Here is an 18136-nt window from a genome sequence, read left to right on the forward strand (position 1 = left end):
ACTAAGAACTGGACATAGTCAAAACGAAATAAGCATACATTTTAGGCTATTTGTATTTGTTTTTAGCCTGTCTGTGAATTTTAACGGCCTTAGCTGGTTATGTACCTGAGAGCGCTGCCCATCTTGAGACCACAGGCGAGAGGCTGGAGTCTGTCCGCCGGACCCCTAGTTGACCGGAGACGTTGTCTAGTAGCTAAAACTCACTTGAGGCCACCTTTAGTTAAAGGGTTGCCAAAATCATATGGCGCGCTCGAGCGTAGCTCCCGGGTTAAATATCTGGAAAAGTTGGTTGTTCAGAGGTGGTTTTGACCTCCAGTTTGCCGAGTTAGTGAATAAACCTGTGTATTGCAATAATATTTTGCACCCTGCCAAGGTCCTACAGTCCAAAGCATGTACAGAATGAAGGATTGTCAATGCCCCCTATAGAAGATGATTATTGCACCTACTTATTTCCTAAGTAAATAAGACAATGATCCTGAACAATTGCAAGTAGTTGTTGTCCCTGTCATGGGTGCAGGAAATAGAAATCTATATATTTCTATAACGTTCTTTCTTGGCAAGTTGTCAAGCGTACAAAAACCTGTATTCCTACTGCTGCCGCAATAGTGGCTGTTTTTAGCATCGTATGGCAGCCTCACATCTTGTGGCTTCTATACTATCGTGCCAGTTTTTTTAGATTTGGTTTTTAAACATTTTTTTTTTTTTTTTTTTACCAAGGCCATGTTTGGAGTGTGATCGGCCTTTTAGTTACAAGTTTCTGCTCCTTCTTCTACCATTTGTGTCACAGTGTACCCAGTGGTTCTCTCTCCTGTGTGTATATGTAATAGATTACATATGGCACTAATGTGGAGGGTCTCGTACCGTCGGGAAGCAAAGGGTGCTGGAAGTTAGCTTTGTTTAGGGTAGAACCGGGGTGTTCTTCAGGCACCGGAGTTCTTTGGCAATACACTAAGTAATGCGTCTCAGTGTTTTGTGTCTATGACCCCATCGTCCATTAAAAGTTGATGCCGCCACGTTATCGGAGTCCGCTGTAACAGATTTTCGACGTGTCTCTGTGTTTACCGAGTGAGATGCCGCAAGTTGCACGCATCTGGATTTCACATCCCTTCTTGGGGGACGGGGATTAAACATTACGATATACAAGGCAGGGTGGTGTGCTGCTTGGCCAGCCATGATCTTCTGAATGAGGTTCTCTACAATCTTCTTGCCGTCTTGGTCTCTCTAAGGCTAAACGCTTATTGTTTTGACCCAAGCTTTACAAATGCTGGTTAACTGTTTAAAGACCACGCTCTGGGAAGTGTCTTTAGGACCTTCTTAAACAAAGGGGGGCAGTGCCATGCATAATGCCGAGTGTCCATCTGTGTCGGCTAAAGCTTCCAAAGCTGTGCCTTGTGAGCGGTGAACATTACTATAATTTCTCAATGTATCAGTCGTCCTCTGCTGCTTCCTTCGCAAACAATACCTTAAAGTGAATGAACTGTGTGCAGCCAACTTGTACACCTAAGTAGGAACTCTCAGTGCTCTGTAGCCAATCTTAGAAAGTTTGTGTTCTGTTTTGTGGTTTCTTTCCACTTTTTTAAAGCTAATTTTGCTAGCGCTGGGGATTTGGTCCTGCTTACTCATTATATTTTCCCACGTAAGCAGCAGATTGGGCAGGAGCTGATGTACATACCACCAACCGGGGCTTATCACTGGTTTCCATGAACTGTACCCGTAACTCATTGCCTTAAAGATGTGTCCATATGGCATGCCAGACCAGCTGAAAGGCTTTTAACCCTGTGAGTACCAGAGGCATGTGCAGTGTCACAAACGCCCTCTGGCTCTCGGGGGGTTAAAACTTGTATAGTAGGCCAATGTCGGTTTGTATAAAGTACCAAGTGAAAATATTTATTACTTGCATTGGAAAAATTGTTTACTTATTGAATGTTTCCTGTTTCTGTAGAAGTCTTTAGATGTAATAAAAAAGCATTCAGATGTTCTGTGGTTGACTTTTCTCTTGGATGCTCAAACTCTATGCAATTCTAACCACTAGATAGGTTTATATGACACTAGAAAATGCTGAGATTTATGGCCCATAAAGGAACTCGTCTAATGATGTGGGAGTCACGACAGTTAGGATCTGTTCCAGGTAAATGAGCCACCATGCTCCACTAATGGTGTGGTTACTGGACCCAGGGGACTATGTATAAAACAAAATCCTCAACCGGAGTGCTTAGCGTGGAGCAATCGGCAGGGACGCGGTGTTGGTTGCTCAGTTGATTGCGCATGTCAAGCACAGTGAGAGCTAGGCCACAAAGCTCATCTCTACCTGTAAGGTGAAAGAGGCAGGCCGTGCTCTGTGTGATGTAGGCACGTTAACACCAAGAAGCTACAGCACCGTGGAACCTAGCTGTGCTTTTTTATATATATATTCAAACTTTTACCCTCTGGTAAGTATAGCATACAGGAAAGTTTTAACTTCACGGTCGCATTGCGTTTCTTTCTGATTCATTATCTGTGCCGGCTGGTTGGGCGTCGTGATGATGACCTCAGACCTGGGTGGAATGCTTGAGTTAAACCGGATCTACCGTTTTTCACACCGTTCTTACAGCAGCCAGAGTAACGTGACGATTATTCCATGTCACTATTCATTATTTTGATGGAATGTGATAGTCCGTGCAGTCCCAACCGGACAAAGAGACCAATAGAACTGAGTACCGTGCAAGAATAGTGTGAAAGCATCTCCTACACAATGCTACGAAAATGTCATGTCTATTTTAAAGGGGACCTGTCCTCCAGCCCCTGTCTGCGTTGTGTAAATGTAAAGAGGTCACCTTTTAAAATGCTTCATTTTGTTCATTCAGTTATTTATTCCACCAAGAAGGTTATGTGTTGGTAACTTAAGGAGACGTGATTGAAACGGAGGGAAATTCAGAACAGGAGAACGGTAAAAAAAAAAAAATTCTTCAACTGCAATATTTATTTATTTTTGGTCTTTTATAGCAAATTACCATCGAATGCCGGTCTAAATGTATACTGTAAACATAAGATAAGCTCTACTTTACGTTTTCATCTTAATGAAGTCTACTTGCTCCGCTTCTTCATTTTGTGTTTCCTGCTGCTATTTTAAGGCCCTATCCTCTGGTTATGCAAACATTTCTGTTGTAGAAGTTTTTATGGTTGCAACCCACAGTAACAACATATTACTTAGTGTTACCAATAGCAATCCCTGATGTTATTTAACTGTACTGAAAATATGACCTAAAACATGTTAGATACTGAGAGGTTTATTCACTAAAGATAGTTTGCTGTTGTAGTTTTACCCCTTTTTACGTCACTATATATATATCATGAATGTCCAATCCCTCTCTACCGCAGGAAGAGTTTGGCTGGCCGTGTATGATGTTTAGTTAAATCGGTAAGATTTCCTTTGTCTTCTCATTTATTTAAACATTACGCAAGGCCGGCTCAGCCCTTCTCGCTGGAGTAATTGCAAGTGTTGGCTCTTTATATCCCACAGTTAAGTGAGGGAGTTGAAACCGCAACAATCTATTTAGTGGCTGTGGTTGAAACATCTTGAGTTCTGGCATTATAAGAACTAACAGATGTTCTACCGTAGTAGATCTCCAGTAAATTTCCTTTCTACACAATATACCGTATTGGCTCGGATATAGGCCGCCCCCGTATATAGGCCGCACCCTAAAAGTTTGGTGCTTTTTTAAAGAAATTTTTTTTCTTTAAAAAAGCACCACAAAAAACATGCTGCCACTCTGTCCCCCCCCACGAGATATGCTGCCACTGTCCTCCCTCCCCGAGATATGCTACCACTGTCCTCCCTCCCCCCGAGATATGCTACCACTGTCCTCCTCCCCCCCGAGATATGCTGCCACTGCCCCCCCCCCCCGAGATACGCTACCACTGTCCTCCCTCCCCGAGATATGCTACCACTGTCGTCCTCCTCCTCCCTCCCCCGAGATATGCTGCCACTGTCCTCCTCGACTTACCGGAGCAGACTCCCGGGTGTCTTGCGGGGCCGGCGGGGGACATCTACGCAATACGCGTATGCAACTTCCGGTGCCCGGGAGTCTGCTCCGGTAAGTCGGGGGTGGGCAGAGGTAAAACGCATCGTGCGGACGGCCCGCACGATGCGCTTAGACAACCTCCCGTGCCGGCACCCCCCCCCGTGGGAAGTGCTGGCAGGGGAGGCTGTCTGAGCATATCGGGGAGTAGGATGCAGGTCCCCTGCACCGCTGCGGGGGATCTGTATCCTAACCCCGCTGCAGTCCCGGGCGTCGGGCGCTAGACCCCGAATATAGGCCGCACCCCCACTTTAAAGACTTAAAGTGGGGGGAAAAAGTGCGGCCTATATTCGAGCCAATACGGTATTTTAATAGTAGAGTCCCAAATATCATCATCTGCATCAACGGAGAGAGAAAAAACATGGAATGGCGGATCTACATGAGATACACGGATACTCCAGGCTATTAAAAGATTTGCATAGGATAGCCATCTGTGCAGGCTTGCTAAAAAGAAGTCTGAAAACTTCATCATGTACCCTCTTAACATGTGGGGAAACAATTTGTGAGGCAAATTTAGGTAATAGATATTCTTTATTGTTACCATGCTTATGCTCTTGGTGTGACATCTTGGTACCAGGTCTCCATGACCTCCTGTTTGATCTCTAGACATGGAGTGAATCGTGTCTAGCTGTACCCATTACCTTCCTGGCTCCCAGATCAAAATCTAGACTCCTAGGCCAATAAGGGTATGTCAGGTATGGTGACCCTATACCGTGTATCAATAGAAAGGGTTATAAGGGGCAACAGTTAAAACGAGCATATGCAATTGGCGGAATCAACTTATTGTACTGGAAAGCCCCCCCCCCCCCCCCCCCCCCCACACACACACACACACACACACACACACACACACCTTGTACCTCCTAGATTGAAGAAGATTGGGAAGTGCAGGGGGAGACATTGGGCCTAGCTGGCAGAGAGTCAAGATGGGTACAGTCATAGTCTGGGACATGACGTGTGAAGTAGATGGTTGAATGACCAACTGTAATTTAGGGTGCAGTAAAACGTGTCTAGTCGCTATTGGCAACGTGCAGTCCTCCAGCCATTGCTTGAATAAAACTCCCACGTAAGCTGTAGTCCGTGAGTAGATGGAGGATCACAAGTTGCCTTAGTCAGGTCTAATAGGAGAGCATCTAACATTCTAGAGACAAATGACCACAGGGTCCCAGATCTTCCTACTTGCTTTCCAGGATGCCACGCCATCATCTCTCGTTGGAATCTTGCTGCTCGTTTAGTAGTCAGGGGCCGGTAGTGTTATCTTCCTTACAAACTCTTCATATTTAAGCATCCCGTCAGGCCCAATATGAGCATCTTTGAAGAGGTCATCAACTAGCAAGAAACAGCTGAATCAGTGTATTATCTTACAGAACAAGATCAAGATATGGACATGCAACCTTTTCCTAAGCAAAGGTTAAAGGGACAAAATAACCTTTGTCGTACAACAACAGCATTTTATGTATCTCTGCATTTCAGGGGCGTTATGGGGATCATTTATTTTATAACATTTGAGTGATTTGCTTGATATATTGATAAACACCACCCTTCACACATGTATCCCATATACATATTATTCTGCTCTCATATATATTGAGTGATCCTATGCTTTCAAAATATTGTTGCACATAATCTGAGATATTATATGAGGAGATTGGACTAATTGCATGCAATCCCTGGGTCCCAATGTACCTTCTTCAGGTGTCAGTTTTTCCCCCATCTGAGTAAGTTTTGCTCGCAGTTCGGATACAGAGATAAGGCCGTTCTTTCGTTTATCCGACATGAGCATGGCAACGAGGATCTCATTCTCCGGGTCTTCCTGCTTCTGCTGCCGGTACATGATTGTCAGGAAGGTAGAGAAATCCACTTCACCATCTTTGCCTTTAAAAGACACTCAGATTACGGCATTTCCAACAGGTATTGTTCTCCATCGCACTATGCGCCCAACATGCTATATCTCATTAGAGAGTTTGATATATATATATAATATATCAATTTTACGACATATTAGATGAAAGTTTATTTCAAATGAGAAGCTTTATGTTATTGAGAGGGTGGTAGATAAATAGAACAACGTCTCAGCAGACGTGGTAGAGGTTAATACAGTGAGGGAATTTTAACAATGCATGGGATAGACAAATGGCTGTCATGAATATTATACAAGGCCAAGGGCCAATTAAGGCTTTACAGCAGAGAAATGGACGGATAAAATGGTTCGATCTCGGTTCTTCTGTCAAAGTCTATATAGTTACCTTCCCGTACATTTGTTACAGCTAAATAAATCTATATACTTTTAAAAGCCACAACATTGAGGGGCTTATTAGGTTTCAGAGTGTACTTTTTACTGTCATCTCTACACACTAGAGACCGAATGATTGGCTTCTCGTTCATGTCCTGTGTGATTATACCCTCCATTCAACTAAAATGATGTTACAAATTGATTTGTGCCCAGAATCATCAATGGTGTCCATTTAGAACCCTTTTGTTTGCAGAGTCATTGTGGCCCAGAAAGACAAACCTGGAGAAATCTTGATTTTATTATTATTATTATTAGTACCTGTAGCATGGCGGGTGGTGTTTTGTTGGTCTGTGAATCGCTCCCTTATCAATGTATGATAAATAAACTTGCCATTATCCTCCTGCACACCATAACCAATAGAGTCTTTGCATCTAAATTCCGAAGGAGGAACATCGCATATTGCAGCAAACTTGACTTCGTTGTAAAGCGATCTGCGGGTTGCGGATGACGTGTAGATATCTCCGGCCTACTTTCTGTGTACGGATATGGTATTTTTTTTAGATCTAGGGTTTTTTTTTCGAAACACAGTGACCACTTTGGGCAGTGGCGGAACTACCGGGGTCGCAGGGGTCGCGACTGCGACCGGGCCCTGGAGTTCTGCCAGTCAGGGGGGCCCAACGGGTGCCGAGCAGTTGCTGAAAACGACCGCTCTTGGGCCCCCCCAACTCTTGGGCCCCCCCAACTCTTGGGCCTCCCTGAGTGACAGAAATCCAGGATGCCTCTGCTCCCCGCCGCTGCCGCCGTGCCGTCGCCTGCCTCAGCACTGCCCAGAGTGCGGTGTTGGGAGCGTGAGGTGTTTGTCTATGTCAGCAGTGAAGCGCCGGCACCCGAGACAAACGCCTCACGCTCCCAACACAGGAGTTGACGGTAAGTGACCTACAAAGGGGGGGGGGGGAGGGAGTGGGTAGATCGTGAGAAGGGGGGGTAGGGAGGGAGGGGGTAGATCGTGAGAAAGGGGGGTAGGGAGGGAGAGGGTAGATCGTGAGAAGGGGGGTAGGGAGGGAGAAGGTAGATCGTGAGAAGGGGGGGTAGGGAGGGAGAAGGTAGATCATGAGAAGGGGGGTAGGGAGGGAGAGGGGAGATCGTGAGAAGGGGGGGTAGGGAGGGAGAGGGTAGATCGTGAGAGGGGGGTAGGGAGGGAGAGGGTAGATCGTGAGAAGGGGGGTAGGGAGGGAGAGGGTAGATCGTGAGAAGGGGGGGTAGGGAGGGAGAGGGTAGATCGTGAGAAGAGGGGGTAGGGAGGGAGAGGGTAGATCGTGAGAAGAGGGGGTAGGGAGGGAGAGGGTAGATCGTGAGAAGGGGGTAGGGAGGGAGAAGGTAGATCGTGAGAAGGGGGTAGGGAGGGAGAGGGGAGATAGTGAGAAAGGGATAGATGGGTTGGGGGTGGGGGGGCCCTGAGGTTTCTAGTTACGCCCCTGACTTTGGGCATTAATATGGTAAAATAGTGGAAGCCCAGGCCTTTAGGTTCTCAACTCCATAACTATTTGTTATGTATGAGTTAACTGCCCCAGTTAAGTTGCACAGCACTGCTTACTTTGCTAATTATAATTAAAAGGTAGTAATAATAGGGTGTTACTGGGATCATATATATCTAAAGGCAGCTCAGACCATGGGCTGTATACCTTGTAACATAGTATTCCAGATGCCACCTTGTGGCCATATGTGGAACAACATGTAAAACCAAAATGTTTGCGGAATGCTCTCAGAAAGAAACACAGGGTGTTCAGGTAGTGTGCGCTCTATTGGGTCTATTAACCAAAGGGAGAGCTGGAAGGAGAGTCGTGGCTCTTACTCTCTCATATCACTATTTATTATTATGGATCAACACTAGCAAGTTCCCCCCAACAAGAAGGGATGAGCCTGCCCTGTATAATGCATACTTTAATGGGGGGGGTGTATCTCACTGATTTAACTATACATTACCAGGGTCATCCAAGCTCTTCCAACAGTAGAAGCTCACAGGGGATGGGCCTTCATAATGTATATGAGCTGAAACATGACTCTCCCTTTCGACGAATAGACTAAGTATTGCAATCATTTAAATAATCAAATTTAAATATTTTCATTCTGTTTATCATTTGTATATTTTATGGAATCTCTCGTGTTGTTCTGTCGCCGCATCATACCAATTTTTTGGACTTGCAGGTGCCGCGCGACTTCACTTTGGGTGGGACACGTTCCCAGGCAGCGCATCACGGTCTGAAGATCCAAGGCTGGGATTTTACCTCTACCCTTCTTATCGTAGAGAGAAAAGCATTCTTTGAACTCTGCGTGAAAATAAGTGAGTTAGAAAGGTGAAGCCTGCAGATTGATTTTCTACAAATGGATGCTTAGCTGCAGCGACTTGATAAATATTGTTTGTTTCTGCGCTTTTTCCATTCACGTTACCTTTTTTTCATTTAAAGGGCAGGCTAAATGGGGTTATTGGTATCTATACATCTATAAACAAAAGTCAAGTCTCTAAAATCACACGTTATAGAAAAAAGAATCTGATGTTATTATTCTGTTTAAAACGAATGCATGTAAAGGATTAATGAGTCTCTAATATATTTGCTGCTTTAACAAATATAAGTCATCTCTGCATGTTTTGACATGTTTTTTAGCGATTGGCACTCTCGCATATTCTAATTCTATAATCTCCATCATGAACGACTATGAAAAATGTGTTTGGACAAGTTAGGTGTTCTAGTCCCTGGCAGCTGCAGTTGCCCATCCCTGGGATGGACTCCATACACTTTAACGTAACGTTTATGAGTAAAACCCCCCAACGTGCATTTGCCCCTCTCCCCACCACCCAGCTATATGCCGTAAAGGAGGTTCGTTTGGCCAAATGCATCTCAATGCTTGTGAAATATCAGTCAGCTCCAGCACTGGCTCTGTGAATACTGCTCTGAACTTGCGCAGAAATCCTCAGGTAGGGCTGCAGCTTCTACCTCATATAGGTCATGTAGGTAAATACGCAGAGAGAACTTTGAATTGCATTCTTCTTTAATGAGGCTATCAAGGAAAGTAAACTATCTGCTTAGGTGCTTCTCCAGCATTGTGCTTGATGACATGTCACACGAACTGGTGGACAAATATAATGACCCCGATGAACCACAATAGTTACCCCACTGGCCAAATCACACATCACGCGACCACTATAGCGTGTTCACTCACTTTGGATATCATCCTGAGACAGGAATTTGGCCTGCGGAAACAGTATATAGACAAAAGACCTGTAACTATGATATCACATACCCCGCCAACAAATACCCCGCCGCATCCTTTGGAAATGAAGTGAATATGTTTTAGGCCGATCAACTCATATTCAGCTCAATTTATTCTAAAGCGAAAAACAAACAATTTCTTAAAATACTTAGACTTTAAGACCAGGGAAGCTTTACGTTAATAGTGAGCTGTAGAGAGAGCTTATATGAGTGAGACATTCTACCCCTCCAACTTTAGGAGCATTCAGACAAATATAAAGCTGGTCCAAAACATCATTCTTCTTTTTGATATAATAAAAAATGACACATTTAGTCCTGACACCTCAATTGACTAGTGACTTCTACATTAAAAGAATAATTAACCCCGATAACAGATTTGATTGGAATGCTTTGCGTCAATCTCCCAGTCCCTGTATCTGCTGTTGGAAGACCCCTTTTAGCACGACCAGCGGGGTAACTTACCATGTTATTCCCAGTTTGCTTCCTGCTTTAATGCGAGATACTAAAGTCCACACTGGAACATACTGGTTATTGTGGGATGGGTACACTGCTGCCATGGAGACCCAGGGTCAGATTCCAGTCCTTCTGCACCAGATGCATGCGCGGCGGAGTCTCATTACCTTCACGTTAACAACTGTTACAGGACACCTCCATGAAACATGCATGGGCTGCAGGTAATACATCCTTCCCGGTAACTTAGAAGCCATTTGTATTGCGCCGATTCCTCCACTACCGTAATAAAAAGTGACATTTCTTCTGTAGACCCCTCACGTAACGTGCAAAACAGCTTAACGGACAAAGCATGACCATGTTTATCTTTATCCGACCAGCGAATGGTCATCAGATGTCCATGAAACCCGGTTTTATATGCGTGTCTAAATAGTATAAAGCAGATAATGTAGGATGGGTACAGGTTAAGGAGAATAGCTAGGATTTCAGTAAAGACCTATATGTCTGATTTTTTTTAAAAAAAATATATATATTCAGAAGGTCCTTCTATGTGAGAAGTTTGCAAAGCAGGTCTATGAATACCAGAGATCGAGCAACTTGTTCCTCACGGGAGACCAGGCCACTTTTGGTAGTTTTTCCATCGTTAGATATAAATGACCACCATCTAAACAGTTTACACTTTACCTAGGAAAACCTAGATTTTTATTCAGGTGAAGTGAAGCTATTCATAGTTACCGTATTTTGTTTAAGGCAAACTCTGTATCATCCAATCACACAATACTGATGTAAGAATACAAAGAAACATTAAAAAACAACCCAAAAGAAATAGTAAAAGTAATGAAAAAGAAATAATCTTCTAAAAAAGCTACGACCCCACATTTTGTTCATATATGTGCAGCGTTGCAAGTAGATAAGAATAACACTGGTTCTAGTGCTTTAAGTCAAGTGCAGGGAATCTTAATTGGGCATCGCTTTTGGGCAATGGTCATTTACCCGAAGGTCCTTCTGGGCCTTACATCTTGTGAGACACAATAAAGTTAGGATGAACATAGATGGCAGCCTTGATGAAGCAATTAATTTATTTTCTGCCATCACTATCTATGCATCTATAAATCTCCAGCTTAACCACGGCCATCTAATCTCCGTGAACATCATCTACTGAAAACAACCTTGGGAACCGACCAGGGGGCCAACAAGCAGGTCTGGACAGCATAGCAGGGACATGTTCTCTCTCCAAGCCTTGTTCACGTTACAGGTCACATTAAAGGTGGAAAAAGTTCTGATATGATTTATCTTTGTCTCATTCTTTCACATCACAAGAACCTGGCAGGGGTGTGTAGACTTTTTATATCCACTGTATGTGTTACTAAAGGGCCGGTTTACAGTATAAAGCAGGTTACACAGTCAAGGTAGAAATGCGTACATATTAAAAACAACTCCATTAAAGAATAAATAGGAGAATGATGGATTTAGTGTCCTTTTCCCAAGATCCATGGAATATAGTTGGTTCCTGAGCACCTAGTGGAGATCCAACCGCATTCAGTGGAAGGTGTTGATATGAAGGGTATAAAAGGCCCAAGGCTCGGGGATATATATAACCCCAGGGTACTTCTTGCGCAGGACTTTGTCATTCCAGAGCCAAATGATCCAGGCGGCAATGAGAAGGAGGGTAGCGGAGAAAGAGAACAGCAAGAAGAGGCCGTTGCTGTCTAGATGTAAGCCCTTGCGTTTCTGATGAAGGATGATCGCCATCATAGCAAAGAACGTGAAGATGAAAATAATGAAGATTTGTCCCTCAGTCACCAGATACCTGTGAACGGAAAACACGAGAGTGACATTAACATAACTCTCCAGAACACACAGAATAAAAGGAGAGAGGACTACTAACCAGTAGTAAAGGCTGCTGGGGGCGAGCAGAGCCCAGGCTGATAGCGGCATTCTGGTCTCCCCCCGTGAAGTTGTGAAGCAACCGGTGAAGTAGATAAACAGGATAAGAAAAAAAGGAATATACCTGTAATGACAGAAGGGTTTATTAATCGACCAAACAATACGGCGAATGCGTAATGTAATAGACTGCCAGGAAAAGGACATATAGCCACCGAACAACATCCAAACACAGCCACTTTCCAAAGCCGTAGCTGAAGGGGAATTCTTGCATCCTAGAATTATGGCTACTCTTCCACTAGCCAATCGATCACATACACTATTTGACCAAAAGTATGAGGACACATGGCCAGCAGGCCTATATGAGCTTGTTGGACATTCAATTTGCACAAATTAGCACGTGAACTCTGTAGTGAGAGACGCTACCGAGGACAGGTGATTTTTACACACTGCACACTCCAGCAGCCCGTCTGCCGCTCTGTGGTTGAGCCGTTACTCCTAGACGCTCCACTTCACAATATCGGCACTTACAATGGAGCGGGGCAGACATTTCACAAACGGGATAGCAGCAGAGGTGGCATCCTACCACCGTGTCACAGTCACTGAGCTCTTCAGTACGACCCATTCTACTGCCAATGCTCGTCTATGGAGATGGCTGCCTGTGTGCCTGATTTTATACACCTTTTAGCAATGAATGTGGCTGAAACACTCAATTAGGAGGGATGTCCACATACTTCTGGTCATGTAGCATATGATTTAAATATAATCACATTCAATAACCCTTTCAGCACAAGGGACTGGGACAGATTTATTTTGTTACTGGGGGTCTACGCCAATTGTAGTGTTTCTCCAGATATATTTAGATGACAACCCTATAAACAAGCTTACACTCTACGGAAACCTACAGAATATGTTTTTCGGAACAAGTTAGGCTATTCATAGATGCCATAACTAATATATAAACCAAACCAAATAATAATAGTAATTAAAAAAAAAGAAATCCTTGACTCTCCTTACTGTTTCTCCATTATATTGTGTTGTACATACAAGTAGATTGTACATGATGCCCATGTAGGTGACACTATAGCATGCTGGATAAATAGACATTGTGTTAACTGCCACAATTATACTAAAATAAAAACAGTTTAGTGTGAAAATACACATTTACACAGGTATGACACCTTTCTGCACCTGCTTTTGTGGACTACAACTCCGTATCAACCTCATCATCATCATCATCATCATTCATGCAGTCAGGGTAGCTGTAGAGCACAAAAGCTCATCTGCACATTAAAATGTAGGTTATAAAATATATATTTATATAGAGAAATATCAGCCTTCCATCTCTAATGGAAATCTAGCATGTAAATGTAAACGTACACCTCTAGGTGGAGGGGCCATTGGCATGTATGGGACACATGGGTGGTTCCTTAGCTGTACTTAGCTCTAAGGGTTAAGTGCGATTCATTTAGTTGTCCTCATGCCGAATGAAGATTCTCTATCAATGGATTCATGTCAAGTCAAGTCCTTACCACATGGAGTGGCCGAGGTACTCGTCGTAGTAATACAGCAACTCAAAAGAGTCAACCTGTTATGGCGACAGCAGTGGAGAGACATGAGGGAAGCACACATGAAAGGGTTGAAGAGCAAGAACGAGTATAAGGGGTTAAGAAAAGGATGAAGAAAGAGGCAAGATGAAAGAAAAGGACAGACAGGCGAGGAAAGAAGAGGAGGGGGTAGGAGTATGATGTGAATGAACCATAGGAAGGGTACCAAGAACATGGAGGGAAAGCAGAAGCCACAAGGGAGATAACACAAAACCAATTAGTTCAGCGGCAATTATCACATTTTACAGCGAGCCATCACATGCAGACGTAACAAACGAAGATTTCTGCAAACTAAGCCTACTGATGCCCCTTCCATGACCGGGGGTCCTCCTATGCATCAAACCCATATGTTTAAAGGATGTTATGCCCTCCACATTCTCACCAAGGTAGGAGGCTGCAGGTTCTGCATGATGGGGTTATCCCGCACTGACAGGTGCAGCTGGTAACCGCTGAAGATCAGCCTGTGGTTGACAGAGTCCCCCACCAGATGGATACTGGCCCCCATCACAAACGTTATGATGCTGACATAGATGACAGAGTTCGGGAGAGTCTTCGGAGATCGGTCTATCAGCTGAAAGACACAAAGAACATTCAAAGAACATTCAAAGAACATGCAGCTTTGGTGCTAAAAAAAACAACCCCAAACCACCCAGGTCTCTCAGTAGTAGATTTACTAAGAAACTCCAATAAAGGGAAAAACTCCAATCTAGAACAACACTTTCAAGCTCTACACTAACGTGTTGTGGTTTATTATTCACCCGGTTTTACCTTCAGGAGCAGTAGTGGAGTTATAATGTTATATGCCATGTGGAAATAATCCCCTGCGCTGGGTTTATTCAGCGGGAACCAGTCCAACGGGAGTAGAAGCTGCGAAAGGAACCAGACAGATGGGTAACGTAGCGCGTTCTTTACAGGTAGTCAGATCAGTCATCGGACCAGAGGAACGACCACCTCCACTATCCTAATCTTAACCTGCCCAGGAATAAGCACGTTTTTCCTACCACATGATCGGTGGCAGCCTGTGGCAGATCCAGCAATTCTTAAACCATTTACTTCTTCCCAACCACCCTTACAAAGGCTGTCTGAACGAATATACAATGTAACAATAGAGAGATAACATAATGGGAGAATGAGATCTTCCCATGACGTGCATGTACAGATGAAACAAGCAGCGTGTAAACACAATCACATCAGGTTACTGAACAGAACGACAACCTGTCGGGTTTGGAAAATGTGATAGACTCGTTAACTGTTCTCGTATTAATTCTTTATGGTGTATTATCTAAAGGGGGAGTTCACAGAAGAGTTGTGTTTCAGCTCTTTGACTTCACTGTACATCTTCTGCAGTAAGCTCTTGACCCACAACTCTTGACTTAGTGAATAAAGCACCTTGAGGCAGCTATTTGCCGCTCTGCAACTCCTATCACTGGATAGATTTCCAGAAAGCGCTGAAACAAACACACTCGGTGACCCGGCGCCTGCGATGCGGAGCATCACGTTACCCCGCTGGATAAGGTGTCAGTCAGCAGATCATCCGTGACAGGCGCAGGCAGGGTGTGAGCGCACGCTTCCCAGCATCACACCTGCTCATCCTCACCCGTTAAACATTATTATTACATGCTTTTGTCATGTGATCTTACGGTACCTTACAGCGTAAACATTAAAAGCAGCCACACGGCTGACCGCTGACTAATGGAAAGACAGCAGCTTGTGAAACGATATAGATGAGTCCATCCGCCTCTAACACGGGGGCTCTCCGACAGATCATTCAAATGATTTCAGGATCTCCTGTGCTCAGTGGTGTACGTAGACCTAGGGCCGGTCTGTATGGGACCGCTGGGCTCCTTTGGTACAAATCTCTAAGACATCAGCACTGATAACACATATGACATCATATGTTTGCAGTGATGCATTTATGGGGCCTCTACCCCATTCTACCCCAGGGGTGTCCAAGGACAGCACTCCCATCACTCACTTCTGTGATTTCTGTCTTTCCATGTGGCTGAACCCGCACTAATGTTTAGAATAAAAACCATCAACGTATCAGCCGATGGCGAGCGTTCTGTAACAACACCCCACCGCTATTACACACCGTACAGAAAAACGCCCCACCGCTATTATACACACCGTACATAACAACGCCCCACCGCTATTATACACACCGTACAGAATGCCCCACCGCTATTATACACACCGTACATAACAACGCCCCACCGCTATTATACACACCGCACATAACAACACCCCACCGCTATTATACACACCGCACATAACAACGCCCCACCGCTATTATACACGCTGTACAAAATGCCCCACCGCTACTATACACACCATACATTAACAAGGCCCCACCGCTATTACACACACCGTATACACGCTGTACAAAATGCCCCACCGCTACTATACACACCATACATAACAACGCCCCACCGCTATTATACACACACACTGTACATAACAACGGCCCACCGCTATTATACACACACTGTACATAACAACGGCCCACCGCTATTATACACACACTGTACATAACAACGCCCCACCGCTATTATACACACCGTACAGAACGCCCCACCGCTATTATACACACCGTACATAACAACGCCCCACCGCTATTATACACACACTGTATATAACAACGCCCCACCGCTATTATACACACACTGTACATAACAACGCCCCACCGCTATTATACACACACTGTACATAACAACGCCCCACCGCTATTATACACACCGTACAGAACGCCCCACCGCTATTATACACACACTGTACATAACATCGCCCCACCGCTATTATACACACACTGTACATAACAACGCCCCACCGCTATTATACACACACTGTACATAACAACGCCCCACCACTATTATACACACACTGTACATAACAACGCCCCACCGCTATTATACACACACCGTACATAACAACGCCCCACCGCTATTATACACACCGTACATAACAACGCCCCACCGCTATTATACACACCGTACATAACGCCCCACTGCTATTACACACACCGTACATAACAACGCCCCACCGCTATTATACACACCGTACATAACAACGCCCCACCGCTATTACACACACCGTACATAACAACGCCCCACCTCTATTACACACACCGTACATAACATCGCCCTCCCGCTATTATACACACAGTACATAACAACGCCCCACCGCTATTACACACATCGTACATAACATCGCCCTACCGCTATTATACACATCGTACATAACATCGCCCCACCGCTATTGTACACACCGTACATAACATCGCCCCACCGCTATTATACACACTGTACATAACAACGCCCCACCGCTATTACACACACTGTACATAACAACGCCCCACCGCTATTACACACACCGTACATAACAACGCCCCACCGCTATTACACACACCGTACATAACAACCCCCCACTGCTATTATATACGCCATACATAATGACACCCCACCGCTATTACACACACCGTATACACGCTGTACAAAACGCCCCACCGCTACTATACACACCGTACATAACAACGCCCCACCGCTATTATACACACACCGTACATAACAACGCCCCACCGCTATAATACACACCGTACATAACAACGCCCCACCGCTATAATACACACCGTACATAACAACGCCCCACCGCTATTATACACACCGTACATAACAACGCCCCACCGCTATAATACACACCGTACATAACAACGCCCCACCGCTATTATACACACCGTACATAACAATGGCCCACCGATATTATACACACCGCCCATAACAACGCCCCACCGCTATTATACACGCTGTACAAAATGCCCCACCGCTACTATACACACCGTACAGAATGCCCCACCGCTACTATACACACCGTACATAACAACGCCCCACCGCTATTATACACGCTGTACAAAATGCCCCACCGCTACTATACACACCATACAGAATGCCCCACCGCTATTATAACACACAAAGTACAGAACGCCCCTCCGCTATTACACATACCGTATACAGAGCCCAACTATTACATAAACATTATATATATATATATATATATATATATAAAATGCCCAACTACATAAACAACACTTTTTAGGGCTGGGCACATGATAGAATATTTTAAGCGCTTGTTTCGGCTCATCATCAATACGGTAGAGCGGTACTAACCATGACAATTGGACGGCCAAAGTCAAGGAGCCAGTTCTGAAGAGTGAAGTAGAACCAGAGATCCAGGTGGAAACGTGACGTTCTGGAATCACCTTCATTCTGACCGGAGCCAAGTCTGTGTGAAGAAAGTATATGATATATAGTATCAGTGCCAGATGCAGACACCATGAGCAACTCAGAGACATGTGATCAGTCATACAGCTATTCACTCACTCAGAGATTCATTACCAGTTTTGGTGTTTGGTACGGAGATGGAGGAGGTGGTGGTGGTAGTAGTAGTACATACCTGGCCGGAGATCCCGGGGTCGGGGGTTGTCGCCGCCGCATCGAAGTCTGCATCCCGCTCGGGCTGTTTCCTCTGTCTGTTCACTCTGAGCATCACACTCATAGGCGGTGCTCCAATCCTGCTTTCTGATTGGCTAGTACTCAACAGCGGTAACCATAAACGTGCGAGAGATGGGCGGGGCGACAGAGG

General features: G+C 44.7%; 2 protein-coding genes across 2 annotated transcripts; both read right to left on the reverse strand.

Annotated features, from left to right (window-relative positions):
• Positions 1-5264: 5264 nt before the first annotated feature.
• On the reverse strand, positions 5265-10063 carry CALML4 (calmodulin like 4). Its single transcript, XM_053464492.1, has 5 exons — positions 10023-10063; positions 9511-9541; positions 8478-8618; positions 5745-5933; positions 5265-5387 (listed from the first exon to the last, which is right to left on the reverse strand). The coding sequence occupies exons 1-5, from the start codon at positions 10023-10025 to the stop codon at positions 5290-5292; spliced, it is 462 nt and encodes a 153-aa protein (XP_053320467.1). The 5' UTR covers positions 10026-10063; the 3' UTR covers positions 5265-5289.
• Positions 10064-11278: 1215 nt separating this feature from the next.
• On the reverse strand, positions 11279-18135 carry CLN6 (CLN6 transmembrane ER protein). The gene is made up of 7 exons (XM_053463211.1): positions 17948-18135; positions 17662-17776; positions 14270-14368; positions 13884-14072; positions 13427-13482; positions 11899-12021; positions 11279-11820 (listed from the first exon to the last, which is right to left on the reverse strand). Exons 1-7 carry the CDS (start codon positions 17998-18000, stop codon positions 11550-11552), a joined length of 906 nt encoding a protein of 301 aa, XP_053319186.1. The 5' UTR covers positions 18001-18135; the 3' UTR covers positions 11279-11549.
• Position 18136: the final 1 nt, after the last annotated feature.

The sequence above is a fragment of the Spea bombifrons genome, chromosome 4 (assembly GCF_027358695.1).
Source record: "Spea bombifrons isolate aSpeBom1 chromosome 4, aSpeBom1.2.pri, whole genome shotgun sequence".
In the NCBI taxonomy this organism is placed as follows: Eukaryota; Metazoa; Chordata; class Amphibia; order Anura; family Pelobatidae; genus Spea; species Spea bombifrons.

Excerpts from the sequence above, each read along its gene's own strand:
- CALML4 (XM_053464492.1), bottom strand. Across the intron at positions 8,619-9,510 it reads GTCTCAGGATGATATCCAAA|AGTTCAAAGAATGCTTTTCT; the intron begins GTGAGTGAACAC and ends ATTTTCACGCAG. Across the intron at positions 5,388-5,744 it reads AAAACTGACACCTGAAGAAG|TTGATGACCTCTTCAAAGAT; the intron begins GTACATTGGGAC and ends GTTTCTTGCTAG.
- CLN6 (XM_053463211.1), bottom strand. The coding sequence starts at position 18,000 with ATGCAGACTTCGATGCGGCGGCGACAACCCCCGACCCCGGGATCTCCG. Across the intron at positions 14,369-17,661 it reads TTGGCCGTCCAATTGTCATG|CTTCTACTCCCGTTGGACTG; the intron begins GTTAGTACCGCT and ends TTCCTTTCGCAG. Across the intron at positions 14,073-14,269 it reads CTCCACTACTGCTCCTGAAG|CTGATAGACCGATCTCCGAA; the intron begins GTAAAACCGGGT and ends TGTGTCTTTCAG.